Source organism: Hyaena hyaena, unplaced genomic scaffold (genome assembly GCF_003009895.1).
Source record: "Hyaena hyaena isolate Hyena2069 unplaced genomic scaffold, ASM300989v1 scaffold_233, whole genome shotgun sequence".
Taxonomy (NCBI): domain Eukaryota; kingdom Metazoa; phylum Chordata; class Mammalia; order Carnivora; family Hyaenidae; genus Hyaena; species Hyaena hyaena.
In genome coordinates, this window is record NW_024080866.1 from 333,132 (window position 1) to 349,900 (window position 16,769).

The window sequence follows — 16,769 nt, forward strand, 5'->3', positions numbered from 1 at the left end:
TTTAAAATTATTTATCATTCATAAAATATAACCAAGGAAGTTTTAAATTTAATGCATAAAACCATGAATTCTTCAAACACCCCTTTATAGCCATATTATGGATTAAAAGTAGACATTGTAGATTTGAAAATGAATTCTTGATATTGGAGTTTGCAAAGGTAGCTGAACACAACCTGCATGTACAGATGGTCCTTGACTTAGGATGGTTCTACTTCAGATTTTTTGACTTTGGGATAATTGCCAAAGTGATGAACATTCAATAGAAGCCATACTGCATATTTTGAGTTTTGCCCTTCTCCCAGGCTGGAGATACGTGGCACAATACTCTCTCACGATACTAAGCAGTGGCAGCTGCAGCCTCTAGTCAGCCACGTGATCGCAGGGTAAACAGCCTGTGCGCTGACAACCATTCCCGCACCTTTACAACCATTCTGTTTTTTACCTTCATTATAATACTAGATAAGTTGCTTGAGATATTCACCACTTTATTATAAAACAGGCTTTGTGGGGGCACCTTCGTGGCGCAGTTGGTTAAACATCCAGCTCTTGATCTCAGCTCAGGTCATGATTTCACAGGTTCTTGAGTTTGAGCCCTACATAGAGCTGTGCGCTGATGGTGCGGAGTCTACTTGGGATTCTGTCTCTCCTTCTCTCTGCCTCTCCTCTCTGTCTGTGTCTTTTTCTCAAAATAAATAAATAAATAAACATAAATAAATAAATAATAGGCTTTGTGTTAGATGATTTTGCCCAACTGTAGGTTAGCAGCTAATGTAGTTTGCCTACTAATATAGGTATTCTGAGCACATTTATAGGAGGCTAGGCTAAACTGTGATGTTCAGTAGATTAGATGTATGAAATGCATTTTGACTTTGGATATTTTCAACTTAGGATGGCTTTATTGGGACATAACTCCATCATAAATCAAGGAAGATTTGTATGTTTATTTTGGCCCACATTGATTTTTATTTGAATTAATTGCCAATATTTAGTACTTCAGAGATTCCTCATAAATATCCAGATTATGATAGTCTCTCGAAATTCTGGAACCACAATTCTCAATAGGCCCTCTTGGCTGGAACTGAGTGACACCTACCACCTTTTGGAGGGAACACACTTTCGCATTTGCCACAGTCCCCCACCTGGCTGTGCATCGTCTGCCTAACCCCTGCCTATACAATTCCTGCTTTAGATATTAACTTTGAAAACTTTTGAAAATACCTGTGTGCTTAATTTATAACTATATAACTTGTCCTTTTGTGATATATATTTTTAAGTCTACTATTTGGTGTTTATCTGGTTTGGTTGCTTATTTATTTTTTATAAGTTGCAATACCTCCCCACCTTATTTGTCACCAATATGTAGTAGCTACAGCATCGTGACTAGTTTTTGTTAATAATTATTCTGATTTCTCTTTTTCCTAAAGGCCAATAAAACTACCTATGGAAGATGGGTCATTTTATAATGAAACAGATGTAGTTTTCCCCACCTCGTTGCCCAAGGATCTTATCTATGGACCTGTGCTCCCACTGTCCGCCATTGCTGGGCTAGTAGGAGAAGAGGCAGAAACCTTCAGGGTAATTACCTGGCACCTCTTCCTGTTTGCCTATCTGATTCTCATAACCATCTCATAAGACATGCGGGATAGAGAGGATCATCCTCGTTTTTAATACAGATTAGCCCTGGAGACCATGAGAAATGAAGTCTCTGGAGTTTTGAGTTTGGTCAACTGGGAGGATGATGGTACTGATCATAGAAACAGAGAGCCCAGATCTGATTTCATTTTTGGACATATTGAATTTGGGGTGCTGGAAAGGCATCCAGATATAGGGGCCGTGTGGGAATTGGGCAAGCAGATCTATTGCTGGGGTGTAGAAGGCAGGGCTGGAAACACAGAAGCCAGAGTCATTACCATGGAGGGAATAGTGGAGCACTGGAGCAGGGGAGGGATGATAGAAAGGAGAGAAAAGCAAGAGAGCCAGAGAGGAAACTGATTTGTTAAGAGTTGAAAGTTAGTAGAAGAGTCTGAGAAAGAACAATCACCGATGTAAGAACAAATCTGAGAGAGAACAAGGCCATGGAAGGAAGTTTCTGAAGGGAGTTTATTAACAGTTACACACTCATTCAAGCCAACATATTTATCAAGCTCCTTCTATGTAGCAGGCCACTGTTTTAGGCAATGGGATCACATGATGATCAACCAGGCATAATCTCTACCCTTTGGAGTTTATATTCTATCAGGGAGACAGAGCAACAGCAACAGCAACAAAAACATCAACAAATAAAGAGATACATTAAATCATTGCAAAATGTAATAATTATTATAATGGGATAAACGGGGGAGGAGATGGAAGTGAGGAAGAGATTAACAGTGGTCAAGGAAGGCCACTGGGAGATGACATTTACACTGAGACCTGAAGGACAAGGAGACTCAATGCTATAAACAGGGTCAAGAGTGTTCAGTCAGAGGTGCTGTATGTACAAAGACCCTGGGGGAAGAAAATAAATCAGTGTGTTTGAAGAGCTAAGAAAACTCATGGTGGCTACAGCACAGTAAATGAGGGGGACCTGCGGATGCAGGTCAAGAGGTAGGTGGGGAGCACACGCAGGGGCCTTGGCATGAAGGTGAGGAGCTCCTTCTGCTAAGCCTAGTGATTGGGTTAAAAGCTCCAAGCCAAGGATGAAGGAAGTGAAGTTTCCAAATGTTTTTGACCACCGAAGAGAATTAAGATGTAGGTGTTTAAAATAATTCAATGTGGTAATTAGTTTATTAAAAGTTTCTGGCAACTGAGAGAAAAGGTTGTGTATGCTTTTAGTAAATCCTTTAAAGGATGACAATTACTCACTTTTTCAGTACTGAAAACGACCAATTCCTTTTAATAGGACAAATCCTAGCTTTGGAAACACCACCACACTCAGCCACAATGGGGCAGCAAAGTAAATACAAATAGATGAACCATCAAGGTTTACAACTTGAAAAAATATTTCTATGTTTAGTATTTGATGCCTAGAAACCCACATTTTCAACTACCTTGAGTCTTCTTCTGCAGTAAAAGTCTGTAGGAGCCCTCATCTTTCACATCTGCACCAGCAGGATGAACCCTACATAAAATATGTAAAATTCAGGCACCTGTCTTTATTATTTGAAAAATGCTATGAAATGCCTTCAGTAAGTACTTAAATGTGGAGTCACCATTTTTTAAAAAAATTCTGATAATAAACAGACATTTTTCTTTCCTAGGACTTTTATACTCAGTAAATTTTAACTTTTTTTCTGAAAATAGAATTTTATTTTATTTTATTTATATAATTTTTAATGTTTTTATTTATTTCTGAGAGAGAGAGAGAGACAGCATGAGCAGGGGAGGGTCAGAGAGAGAGGAAGATACAGAATCTGAAGCAGGCTCCAGGCTCTGAGCTAGCTGTCAGCACAGAGCCCAACGTGGGGCTCGAACCCATGAACCGTGTGATCATGACCTGAGCTTAAGTCAGACGCTTAACTGACTGAGCCACCCACGTGCCCCTGAAAACAGAATTTTAATGCTAGGGTTTGATATTTTAATTTTTTTAAGTTTATTTATTTTTAAGAAAGAGAGGGAGAGAGGGCACCCATGCACAGGAAAGGGGCAGTGAGAACTCACAAACTGCAAGATCGTGACCTGAGCTGAAGTTGGGATGCTTAACTGACTGAGAGCCACCCAGGCACTCCTGGATGCTTACATTTTCTAAAGCAATAATAAGTTGGACTCAAATTTTTCATGTTCAGTTATTAAGTGATCAAAATTTTTGATTTATGATTCCAGAGAGCTGAACAATGGGGTGGTATTATCAACAAATATTTTTAAACACTATTGGCACATTTTTCTTTTAACATTTTTAGAACTTTTAGAATTTAAAATTCTTGTTTCTGCTCACATAATCCATATAATATCACATTCATTTTTCAGTGGCACAGAACATATTTATCTTAAGTAAGAAAAGCCACACAAAATACTAGTTTAACATTTTAAGGACAGAAAATTCCAAGTTGTAATCCTCACTTTCTGTTGCATACACATAGATTAACTGGTGTGTGAACCAGATATGTGTGGAGTTTTTAAAAGATTTTTCAGCCCATTGCCGTACCAGATAAAAGTCTGTCCCTTTGTAATATGTAGCTTAAGGTTAGATGTCATCAAGATAACCCAAGAAACTTTTATTTTATCTTATTTTACTTTTAATGTTTTATTTGTTTCTGAAAGAGACAGCATGAACAGGGGAGGGTCAGAGAGAGGGAGACACAGAATCTGAAGCAGGCTCCAGGCTCTGAGCTAGGTGTCAGCACAGAGCCTGACACGGGGCTCGAACCCACGAACCGTGAGATCATGACCTGAGCTGAAGTCTGACACTCAACTGACTGAGCCACCCAGGTGCCCCCCCCCCAAGAAACTTTTAAATAATTGTGATTAAATAATGACATTCAGTGAGTAACTCAACCCTATCAGTCAAATCTCAATTATACACCACAAACATGTCACTAATCAGCAGTACTTTAATCCTTTTGGGTGGTTTTGCACCCCTATTTTGGCCCATAGGGTGGCCAGGTTATTAATTCAGTATTTATTGTTCAACACTCCAAGGCTCTGAGGGCATGAAATAGGTCAATCATTGACCAAAATCAATATATCCATTTAAAAAATTATCACGGTGACTGCTGCTATGTAGGATTTTTGCCTTAGTCAGACTTCAAGGCCCATTCCGAATGATAACTCTGCCTCCATACATCTGTCACTCCACCAAGAAGAACCAATTGCTTTCTCATCAATCCTCCCATGATTTTTAAACATTCTTCTGCTATAACCTACCATGTTTTCTGATTCTGATATTTGTTAGTACTTCTTCCCTCAACTAAGTGACCATCCTGTTGAGAAAAGGGATCCCTTAGGACTTGGCACAATGCCTGGTATATATAACCAACATCCAGTAAATGTTTGTTTAAACATCAGTTATGTAACAAATTTATATCTTTGAGAATCTAGTAGAAATACTCTGACAGCAGCATACTTGCTTTACCTTGGATCTACAAACCATTTCTAAATTAAAAGAATAGTATATAATACATTATTCAGTAAATAATTGAGTATTAAGAAAGGTGGCTTGTATATATTGAGGAGTTTCTAATGGAAAAATTACTGTTTAATAGGTTCACAGTATTCCCCACCTGTAGAAGCTGTTCCAACTTCTGCTTTATGTTTCTCCACAGCAATTGTCAACAGATAATATTCTGTATAGTTAACTTCCTAGCTTATTTTTATTCTGTTTCCCTTCAGGATGTTAGCCCCATGAGGGCAGAGATTTTTTTTGTCTGTTTTGTTCACTGCCACATCCCTGTGCCTAGAATAGTACCTGGAATGTAGTAAGTGTCCAATAAATATTTTGTTAGATGAATGAAAGAGTGAATGAAAGAATGAAATAAACATAGAGGTCTCAAGGAATTTAAAAATTCTGTTAATTTGGCCATTTGCTTATTAAAAATTTTTTTCTGTTCCAATGGGTGTAAGGATCCTAACAATAACAAAAACATTATAGCTAATGCAATTCTAAACAATGCTAGCACAACCAGAAGTTCAGGTAGTACTAAATGATATGTTCTCAACATAAATAAATAAGTAAACTAGTACATTTGATTTGTTTAAATAGAAAGGAAGGAGTCCTGTGTTATGGTATTCTGAATTCAGAATTTTAATCAGTTCTGTGGGGCATATGCCCAAAATACCTGCCACAGCTGCCTTGACCTCCAGAAGGAGAGCAGGGAGGCATAAACTTCTGTATACTGACAGAAGAGGGTGTCCCCTGTGGGACATGAGCATTTAAAGCTGCAGGGGCCAGACCACTGAGGTATTCCCATCTAAGGCAGAGATCAACAAATCATGGCCAGTTTTTGTATGGCCCCAAGCTAAGAATATTTTTTGCACTTTTTATAGAAGTGTTTAAAAAAATAATAGGGGTATGTGACAGAGACCAATGTGGTCCACAAAGCCTAAAATATTCACTACCTGGTCCTTTACAAGAAAAGTTTGCCTTAGATCTTTGGTCCATATTATTTTTACTCCCCAAAGCCAGCTTTTCTTTTAGGTACATTCCATAGATTTTCTGCATTTCTCTTTGAGTTTTCCATGATATCAAAATCACATATGATGTTTCATGAACCACATTAGAGAGGCCACCAAAATCAGGCACATGTTCTCTTTTCATTTCCCATAAAAGCTAACCGAACAGAGTATCTGGGCCAACCTCTCCATAGCCACTCAAGGAAAATCATAGCTTTGCCTCCAGCAGAATCAGGAGGAATGAAATGTTGATTAATGTCTTTCCTCAGAAAGGGTGATTTTAGCTAGACAATGACTTTCTTAGATTCAAGACACCAACAAAGTCTACCAAAAGGAGTGTAGAAGTTTTTACTCAAAATTTTCATGAAATCCTGTGACAATAGAACTCCAAATATGCTGGCAAGACCATCTTATATATTCTTAGTGAATTAAAATATAAAGAGATAAATGGAGCAAGGATCGACAAGTTCACTTAGCTATTGGCAAATAGCAGGACCAATGAATTGAAAGTATGTAAGTCCATATTCATTTTGTTTCTTTCTGGAGGTTATTCTGTTGAGTATTTCTCTGGCTCTTAAGCCATGAATGCTGTCTTTTTAAAAAAATGTTTATTTATTTTTGAGAGAGGGAATGACAGAGTGCAAGTGGGGGAGGGGAAGAGAGAGGGAGACACAGAATCCGAAGCAGGAACCAGGCTCTGAGCTGTAAGCACAGAGCCTGATGCCAGGCTCTAACTCACAGACCACAAGATCATGACCTGAGCCAAAGTCAGCCACTTAACTGACTGAGCCACCCAGGTGCCCCAACCATCAATGTTGTCTTAACACAAGGTTTCTAATCTTTTCCTAAAGCCTAAAGATGATATATATCCTTCACTTCATCCAATTATGCATTGCTGGACTGCAACAAGTGACCTATATATCACCTGTGAAGAGGGTCATCTTTTAATGGTTAATGCAGAAACCTTGAAGGTGACTATACTTAATAAGACAGAAGATACAACAACATCAAGGGGTGAGAAACTACTTTGCTTCATTATTCCCAGAAATGTAGCCATTGATGATGGTTTTACACTTGAAAATGGATGTTTGTTCCTTATTTTTCTCTTACTTAGAGACCCCTTGGATTCTTTCTTTTCCTTTATCCCATAGTTAATTACCAAGTCCTGTGATGTTCCTCCTAGCTAGTGTTCTATGCGCTGAGCATTCTGCTACACTCTGTATGTTTCATATAATCCTCAAAACAACTTTATAAAGATATACATTTTCATCTCCATGAGACAGATGAAAAAACATAAGCATTGAGAGGTTAAGGAAAATTCCCAAATTAACATAACTAGTAAACTGTGGAACAGACACCTGAACACAGGCAATAAGACTTCAGAAGTACAGAGGGGTGCCTGGGTGGCTCAATCAGTTAAGTGTCCAACTCTTTTTCCTTAAGCTTATTTATTTTGAGAGAAAGAGAGAGTGCATGAGCAGGGGAGGGGCAGAGAGGGGGGGAAAGAGAGAGAATCCCAAGCAGGCTCCACACTGTCAGAACAGAGCCCAATGTGGGGCTCAACCTCAGGAACCATGAGATCATGACCTGAGCCAAAACCAAGACTTGGATGCTTAACTGACTGAGACACCTAAGCACTCCAAGTGTCCGACTTGGATTTCAGCTCAGGTCTTCATCTCAGGGTCATGAATTCAAGCCCCACATTAGGCTCTGCACTGGACATGAAGCCTACTTAAAAGAACTTCAAAGTCCAAGTTATTTTATTTTATTATTTTTTTAATTTAAATCCAAGTTAACATATAGTGTGATAAAGATTTCAGGAATAGACTTCAGTGATTATAACACCCAGCACTCATCCCAACAAGTGCCCTCCTTAAGGCTCTTTGCCCATTTAACCCACCTTCCCACCCAATACCCCACCAGCAGCCCTCAGTTTGTTCTCTGTATTTAAGAGTCTCTTATGGTTTGTCTCCCTCTCTGGTTTTATATTATTTTTGCTTCTCTTTCCTTACATTCATCTGTTTTGTATCTTAAAGTACACATAGAGTGAAGTCATATGGTATTTGTCTTTCTCTGACTTGTGTCACTTAGCATAATACACTCTAATTCCATCTATGTTGTTGAAAATTGCAAGATTACATTCTTTTTGATTCCAAGTATTCTCTCTCTATATATACACACACACGCACGCACGCGCACACCATATCTTCTTTATCCATTCATCTGTTGATGGACATTTATTTTTTAATTTTTTTAAAGTTTATTTATTTTGAGAAAGAGAGAGGGTGTGAGCAGGGTAGGCGCAGGGGCGGGGGAGAGAGAGAGAATCCCAAGCATGCCCCACACTGTCAGGGCAGAGACCAATGTGGGGCTCAAACTCACAGTGAGATCATGACCTGAGCCAAAATCAAGTCAGATGCTTAACTGACTGAGCCACCCAGACACCCCATGTCGATGGACATTTAGGCTCTTTCCATACTTTGGCTATTGTCGACGATGCTGCTATAAACATTGGGGTGCATGTGCCCCTTCAAATCAGCACACCTGTATCCTTTGGATAAATACCTAGTAGTGTGATTGCTGACCCGTAGAGTAGTTCTATTTTTAATTTTTTGAAGAACCTCCATACTGTTTTCCAGAGTGGCTGTACCAGTTTGCATTGCCATCAGGAGTACAAAAGCATTCTTTCTCCACATCCTCACCAAATCTTTTGTTGCCTGAGTTGTTAATTTAGCCATTCTGGTAGGTATGAGGTTGATAATCTCATCGTGGTTTTGATTTGTATTTCCCCGATGATGAGTGATGTTGAGCATCTTTTCATGTGTCTGTTAGCCATCTGGATGTCATCTTTGGATAAGTGACTATTCATGTCTTTTGCCCATTACTTCCCTGGATTGCTTTTAGGGGTGTTGAGTTTGGCAAGTTCTTTATAGATTTTGGATACTAACCCTTTATCTGATATGTTATTTGCAAATATCTTTTCCCATTCCATCAGTTGCCTTTTAGTTGTGCTGATTGTCTCCTTTGCTGTGCAGAAGCTTTTCATCTTAATGAGGTCCCAATAGTTCGTTTTTGCTTTTGTTTCCCTTGCCTCTGGAGACATGTCAAGTAAGAAGTTGCTGCAGCTGAGGTCAAAGAGGTTTTTGCCTGTTTTCTCCTCTAGGATTTTGATGGCTTCCTGTCTTTAGGTCTTTTATCTGTTCTGAGTTTATTTTTGTATATGGTATAAGAAAGTGGTTCAGGTTCATTCTTCTGCATGCTGCTGTCCAGTTTTCCCAGCACCATCTGCTGAAGAGACTGTCTTTTTTCCACTGGCTATTCTTTCCTGTTTGTCAAAGATTAGTTGGCTGTATGTTTGTGGGTCCAGTTTTGGATTCTCTCTTCAGTTCCATTGATCTCTGTGCCTGTTTTTATGCTGGTACCATGCTGTCTTGATGATTACAGCTTTGTAATACAGCTTGAAGTCTGGAATTGTGATACCTCCAGCTTTGGGTTTTTCTTTTTCTTTTTTTTTTTTTTTCAGGATTGCTTTGCTATTCAGGGTCTTTTCTGGTTCTATGCAAATTTTAGGGTGGTTTGTTCTAGCTGTGAATAATGCTGGTGTTATTTTGATAGGGATTGCCAGAGACTAAGTTCTTAGCTACTATGCTGTATCCTTTCCCATATATATGCCTGTTTTGTTTAATCGGCAAATTATGCCCTTTCCTGCCCTCCATCCTTTTCGAAGCTTTTTTTCTACAATGCCCTTCTCTTTTAAGTTTAACTGCCATCTTGAAAATTATCTTTGTGTTCCTTGATTAGAATTTCTAAGAGAATTGGATCTATTTTCCTTAAATCTGGTGTCTATTCCTGATCCCATCAGCTGTGGGCAGGGTTGGGCCTTGCTCACAGAAGCTAATATGCACTCAATAGGAACTAGGTGTAGACCTTTTGAGAAGGGAGCCAGGTCATTGCAAACTCCTCAGTCTGTGCAATGCACTCTCCATTCCAGTTCCTCTTATTATTTCACTTCTTGATTTCTGCAGCAATCTTAGGACTGACTTCATTGGCCTTAATCTACATGAACCCAAAGCAGGCATCTCATCCCTGCCAAACTGTCCTTCTTGAAGTTCATTTTTTTTTTTTTTAAATGTTTTATTTTATTTCTAGGAGAGAGAGAGAGAGACAGCGTGAGCAGGGGAGGGTCAGAGAGAGAGGGAGTCACAGACTGAAACAGGCTCCAGGCTCTGAGCTGGCAGTCAGCACAGAGCACGACGCGGGGCTCGAACCCACGAACCGCGAGATCATGACCCGAGCGAAAGTCGGATGCTTAACCAACTACGCCACCCGGGCGCCCCCTTGAAGTTCATTTTAACATGCAATTCAGTGACTGCTCTGCCTTGATTCCATTCCCTCTCTACTCTGAATTCTATCTGCTCTATTTATATTATTTCCTTCTACTCCCCAAGTTGAGTTTTCTGATCTAGCCAGTCATTTCTTCCTGTCTTTTCACAGACCTGCCTCCTAGCTTACCACCCCCTTGCCAATTTACTCTCTGAATGCTTGAGTTCCCAGCTCAAGACCACCACCTACAGCAAGGTTCTACCAGGACAGTGTCCCTCATCTACTCCTGTTCCCATTCCCTGGCTCAGGCTTCACCGAGGCCATTAGGTTTGACTTTCCTGCCCCAGGCTTCCTTTCAGTGTCACCTGTATCCTCCAGGCTAAGTTCTCTCTAACCTTGCATCCACAGTGTCATCCCAAAGCTCTCTATAAAGTGAAACCCTTTTGTAGCCTACCTTCCTGGTTCCAGCTTCTCTCACAGAAGCCCTGGAGAAGTTCTCATCATTCCTGTGGTGTCTTCAAATTCTGCCTACTGGCATTTGTAGTTACCTTTGTCTAAGATGCCCTTCTCTTTCTGGTCAAACTGGTGAGGTCATCCTCGGTGGAGCCTTCCCTGTCTTCACCTCAGCCTTAGGGTGAAATTCAGTGACCTGGTATGGGATCCCATGAGAATTGCTCCCTTGGTAGAGCCTCATCCTGTGCTTTCACAGTATCCTGTGTGCATGTCTGTGTTTCCCACTAGACATCAATTCTTTGAAGTCAAGAACTGTTTTTTACTCATCCTTTGGCCCCAGAGTTTAATCCCAGAGATTGCTACAGATTAGCTGTGTGTTGTTTTTTTTTTTAACATTTATTTATTTATTTGAGAGACAGACAGAGCATGATTGGGGGAGGGGCAGAGAGAAAGGGAGACACAATCCAAAGCAGGCTCCAGGCTCTGAGCTGTCAGCACAGAGCCCAATGTAGGGCTCGAAAGCTTAACTGACTGAGCCACCCAGGTGCCCCCCTATATGTCTTTTAAAATGAATTCTAAAGGGGCGCCTGGGTGGCTTAGTCGGTTAAGCGTCCGACTTTCGCTTAGGTCATGATCTCGCGGTTGGTGGATTCGAGCCCCACGTCGGGCTCTGTGCTGACTGCCAGCTCAGAGCCTGGAGCCTGTTTCAGTCCGTGACTCCCTCTCTCTCTGACCCTCCCCTGCTCATGCTGTCTCTCTCTTTCTCTCTCTTAGAAATAAAAAAAAAAAAAATTCTAAAGCAGTATTCCTCATTTCCAAACTGTTGTGACATTTGTAATCTGTTATACAAAATTTAGGCCTTAATCATGTATAGTCTTATATTGTTCACTATTTCCCTCTTGAATACTAATTTTCATGGTATATTATAAATGGTTTCATATAAATATTTTTCTAGCCTCTACACTGTGGAAGACACTGCACAAGGTGCCTCAGGGGTGACATAAATGGCAAATATTTGATTTTATAATTTCTATCCTTGAGATTTATATTTTATTGAAGAGAATTAAACAAGTAGACAATTACAGCCAGGTAGGCTAAGATAATTTCATTAAAGAGAAATTTCACCAAGTGCTATGTGAATTCAAATAAGGGAAATAGGCCAAATTAGGTCATTTTGAAGGTGGCATTTGAAATGGTCCTTTAAGGATGGGTTCACAAGCAGAGATGAGGGTAGGTGGAGTTTCTGGCAATGGTATCTGCATAGACAAGAAAAACTGGGGAAAGTAGAGAGACACAAGAAGTGGTCCAGTTTGTCTGAATCATTGGGTGTTACACAGGGCTAATGAGGAACAAAGGGACATGTATACCATGTCTGATCTTGAATGTCCAGCTAAGGTGTTTCTACTTAATTGAGGTGACAGTGGGCAGACATCAAAAACTCCTGACTGGAGATGTACCCTAACTGGAATTGTGCATGGGGAGAACAGTTTACCCATTGTTCAAGAAAGGATAGTCCTAGAAGCAAGTGGCTATAAGCATCAGGAGCCTAGACTAAGCCAGGAGTCATAAGGACCTGGGCTCCAGAGGCACTTGGATTGGAAAGAAAGGAGCTGCTCGGAGGTGAACAGTCTTTGAAGGAAAGGATAGTATGCTTCTTAGCATCTGGCAAAATGCCAAGCATGTAACATACAGTAAACAAGTAATTTGATGGATGCTGTCTGAGCTTTTGATCTTATAGTTGTCATGGTTTATCTACATAATAGGTAATACACTTTTGCTATTTTCCCCCAAGGACAATATTTTATTAATAACATTTGTTCCTATATAATATTTTTTCTTTTTAATTTCTTTTTATCTGTTTTTATTTATTTACTGAGGTATAAATGCACATACCATAAAATGTGCAAACCTTAAGTATGTGGCTTAATAATAAGGTTTTATTAGATTTGGTATTATTTGTTTTTTCCTGGCATCTTAAAATCTCTGACAATACTTTCCTAAAATAAGGAAATATATTTGCTATATAATTCTACAGTGTTATTTACACAGATTTGATGATACACAACTTTAAAAAATTCCTACAATTTACATTAGTAATCAGTGCCGAGCAGCTTTTATGATTCTTTGCTTGGGAGGCAGCACAGCACATATTCTGATAGAAAGTTGATTTTTGGAAAAGATTACAAAGAAATGACTAGTCCTAGGAAAGCAAATGAAATTAATTGCTTTGTATTGCTCTTTTAATTATGTGTCACTTGTTATACCTTGTTTTTCTTTTCCAAAAGAGGGAAGTCATCTTATTAATCCAATCACCATGGCATATCAGAAGGGAGGCGTGCTGATTTCTGGAATTGTAATGTATTTTTTTCTTCAAAATTAATTGCCTTTAAGAGTATATATATATGGCTTCCATTTGTTGCCACTTACTATTATGAGCCATAGTTTAGGACATCAGGTTCTGTCAGATTATTAATTAAAATTGTTTCCCTTTTGGATGCTATTATAGAACTTTTTATATGAAGAATGTTTTAGATATATATAAAAGTAGAACAATATAATGAACTACTATGTAGCTAGATGACTGCAAATAATCAAAAATAGAATTAAAAACTCCAAGTCCCCCAGAACACCTAATTAATACCTGTCACCCAACTTCATGCCTGTTTGTGCACTTAATATATTAGGTTGTCAGATACATGTGGAACCTTTTGTCTAAGCTTCAGCTTAACTTCTGGTGCATACCCATTTAGCTTACATGTATCATATTGTTAATGTTCACATTAGAATTAGCATTAATGGCCTTCATTTACTTGGGACTTACTTGGTGCCACGCATCATGCTAAGTGCTTTCCTTGTATTATCTTCCTGGTTTTCATAACGACCTTGTCAGGTAGGAACTATTGACATCCTCCTTACACAGAGGAAGGAGTCAAGCCTTACAGAATTCACCACCAAGTAAACGGAGTAGCTGAGGCTTGAATTCAGGCATGTCCAACTCCAAAGTCTTTGCTATCCTTTATTAGAGCACACAGCCTCAGTTAAGTATGAAAAGGGCTCAGACCACATTGCTTTTCTATGGTGTTGTAATTAGTGCTAAGAGTTTGGAGCTAACCTACACTAACATCTCAGGTCTACTGGTAGATGTCCCAAGACCACTGTTAGCTTTGTCTCTTCCGTTGCCACAGATCATATTACCAGGACCCTGATGGCAGTTAGGCAATGATTTCAGGGTGAAAAATGTAGCTCCACCAATGAAGAGCAGTTTGGAGCTCATAAACCTACACTCAGCTGGTAATCCCCCCACCAACCTTGCAACAGACTATCCCCGCTCCCTCACCTCCTACATTTAGTCTGAATTTAGAGACTTTTATGACTCTGTCCTTCTCAAGGCCACCCTTGGCATTTTTCAAAACCAAATTTAGGGGTGCCTGGCTGGCTCAATTAGTAGAGCCTGTGACTCTTAATTTCAGGGTTGTGAGTTTGAGCCCCATATCAGGCATAGAGATTATTTTAAAAATAAAATCTTAAAAAAAAAAAAACACCTAGTTTAAAGGAGTGGTGGGATCATCTGCTCCATGAAGTATGGAGAATGGTGATGAGTTTGGAGAAAGTACATTGTAGGTTTTATCCCCCAGATCTCAAGTATCGGAATCCAGCCATCTGACTAACGCATATACTTTAGTTACAGTGGGATCTAGTCTAGAAATGATGGATGAATATGCCCAAAGCCTCTTCACTACTGTAAAAATAACTAAATAATAATAATAATAACTACTGTTAAATTAACCTAAATCCATTTATAACCAACCAACCCATTTTTACTGGGTGTAGCGCTGTGAGAGAAACTCGACGATATAAATGAAATAAACACCACACACCCTACCTTTGGATCATTTAAGGAGAAAATGCATATAATAATGATTAAATAATTACATTGAGACTAGTGTTCCTTGAAGTGAGCAGACTGCTATATGTAAGCTATACAGTGAACTGCTTCATTTGCCCCACCTCATGTATAATGAAGAATTTGGTAAAAAGATAGATACTAAAGAAGTTCAAAGAAAGGAGAGATCAGTACAGTTTTACAGGTCACAAAAAATTTGTGGCACAAAAGAGATAAAATTGAAACTAGACCAGGAATATGGTTAAAAGTTGCCTAAATAAAAATAAGAGGGCATTCGAAATAATATAAACATTGATGATGATTCCAACATAAACTGTGGGTGGTAGTCAATACATTTGAGCTTCTTTGACATGGAAGTATACTATGCATTGACTGAGGCTGACTTTCTGTATTTATCTCATTGTTTTTGGTCTCTAGGATGGTTGTGTGTATTCTTTTATTATTAAAGATTTACATTACAGAGTAGAGGATTTTCTTCAGATTGAAGAGCTTGTGGAACATATGAAGTTTTCTCCAAGTTACCAAATGTTGCTGATTCAAACAGAGAAGGTATGCTATATTGTGTTTATTAATATACACTTTTCAAGTATTATTATTATTATCATTGCTCTCCAGGAATGATGGGCATAATGCTGCATAGTGATACTCTACTAGTCAGGACCCCTTAGGTTACAAATGAAAAAATACCCAACTTGAAAGGCTTAAGTAACAAAGGGTTTTTTGGTTGTTGTTCATTTGTTTGTTTTTGTGCATGTAAATAAAAGGGCAAGGCCCTGAGTCCAGTAAGTTATCTATCAAATTTAGACTCTACAGAATTGTATTTTCTAGACCAACAAGAATAGAAGTATTCATGTTTAATTCAAGTAAACATGAAGAACTTGTCTTCAGTTGAAAGCTGATTTCTTATTGCTAGTTAAGTGCCATACCATATTACAGGTACGTGGCAGAGAGTCATAACTTATAAGATAGATTTTTTTTTGAGAGGCAAATTTGGCAGCTGAGAATGATAAATAAGTCATAAAGTGACAGCTTCAGCCACATCTCCACAAAGGCTTATTTAAACATTTTTATCCATGCCCACCATGGTCTAGTATGTGATAAGACTTATTCATTCACCTTACCAACTTCTCTGGTTTTCCATATCTCCCTGATTTTTTGTATAAATAGACTTATTTTTGAAGTCAGGAAGAAATGTTTTGTTATGTTTTATAACTTGAAAAACAAATGCTTGGAATCGGAGAAGAGAGTCCTATTTGTTGATTATTTAAAATGATGCATGAATGAATTAATCAGTCAATCAATAATCAAATTAAGCTTCTCAAGGTCAAGGCCTTACTGGTGTTGATCTCTAATTTCCCTTCACCTATTCCCACACAGTACCTTGCTCACAGTTTAATAAATAGTTGCTGAACTGCACACATAACAATTACATCATATTTATTTCCCTTTCTTTTCTTTCTTTCTTTTTGGTATATTTAACAGGGATCTGTTTATATTTACACTTTTGGTGAGGAGCCAACCTTTGATAATGTCCTAGAGGCTTGTGATGGGAAATTTCAGTCAGTTGACTTTATCTCACCTGGAAATGAATACTGCATGGTAAGGAATATTTTATCATTTCACAGGAGGATTTAAAAATAAGCTTTTGGAAGTTTCTGTGCAATCTTACACAAATGGGAGTCAAAGGATATTCTTAAGGATATCATGGAAATGCCAACCACTTCCATCATCGAATCTACTCCCCAGTTAGAATGACATCATTATATTGTGACTTCATAATGTCAAGTCTCTGAAAACAGCCAGAGCAATTAAAGTCTGAGAAGCCATCCTGTTTATATTCACCACCCAAGTTTCCCAAGCCTGAGCTTAAACATGTTCATCGCTCATGAGTTATCAACACTCATTAAACTAGTAGTATTTACCCTCTTTCAGAGTGGTACAGGCCCTCTGAGGATGAAAATGAAATACTCACCATGTACAAAATATGAATTCAGTCTACTTA

General features: G+C 38.7%; 1 protein-coding gene across 1 annotated transcript in view; it reads left to right on the forward strand.

Annotated features, from left to right (window-relative positions):
* Nucleotides 1-16,769, forward strand: part of CFAP43 (cilia and flagella associated protein 43) — a 106,155-nt gene that overhangs the window by 13,103 nt on the left and 76,283 nt on the right. The window contains exons 5-9 of the mRNA XM_039243999.1: nt 1,425-1,575; nt 6,939-7,101; nt 13,149-13,216; nt 15,185-15,316; nt 16,250-16,366. Coding sequence (XP_039099930.1) covers nt 1,425-1,575; nt 6,939-7,101; nt 13,149-13,216; nt 15,185-15,316; nt 16,250-16,366 — 631 coding nt within the window. The remainder of the gene's footprint in view (nt 1-1,424; nt 1,576-6,938; nt 7,102-13,148; nt 13,217-15,184; nt 15,317-16,249; nt 16,367-16,769) is intronic.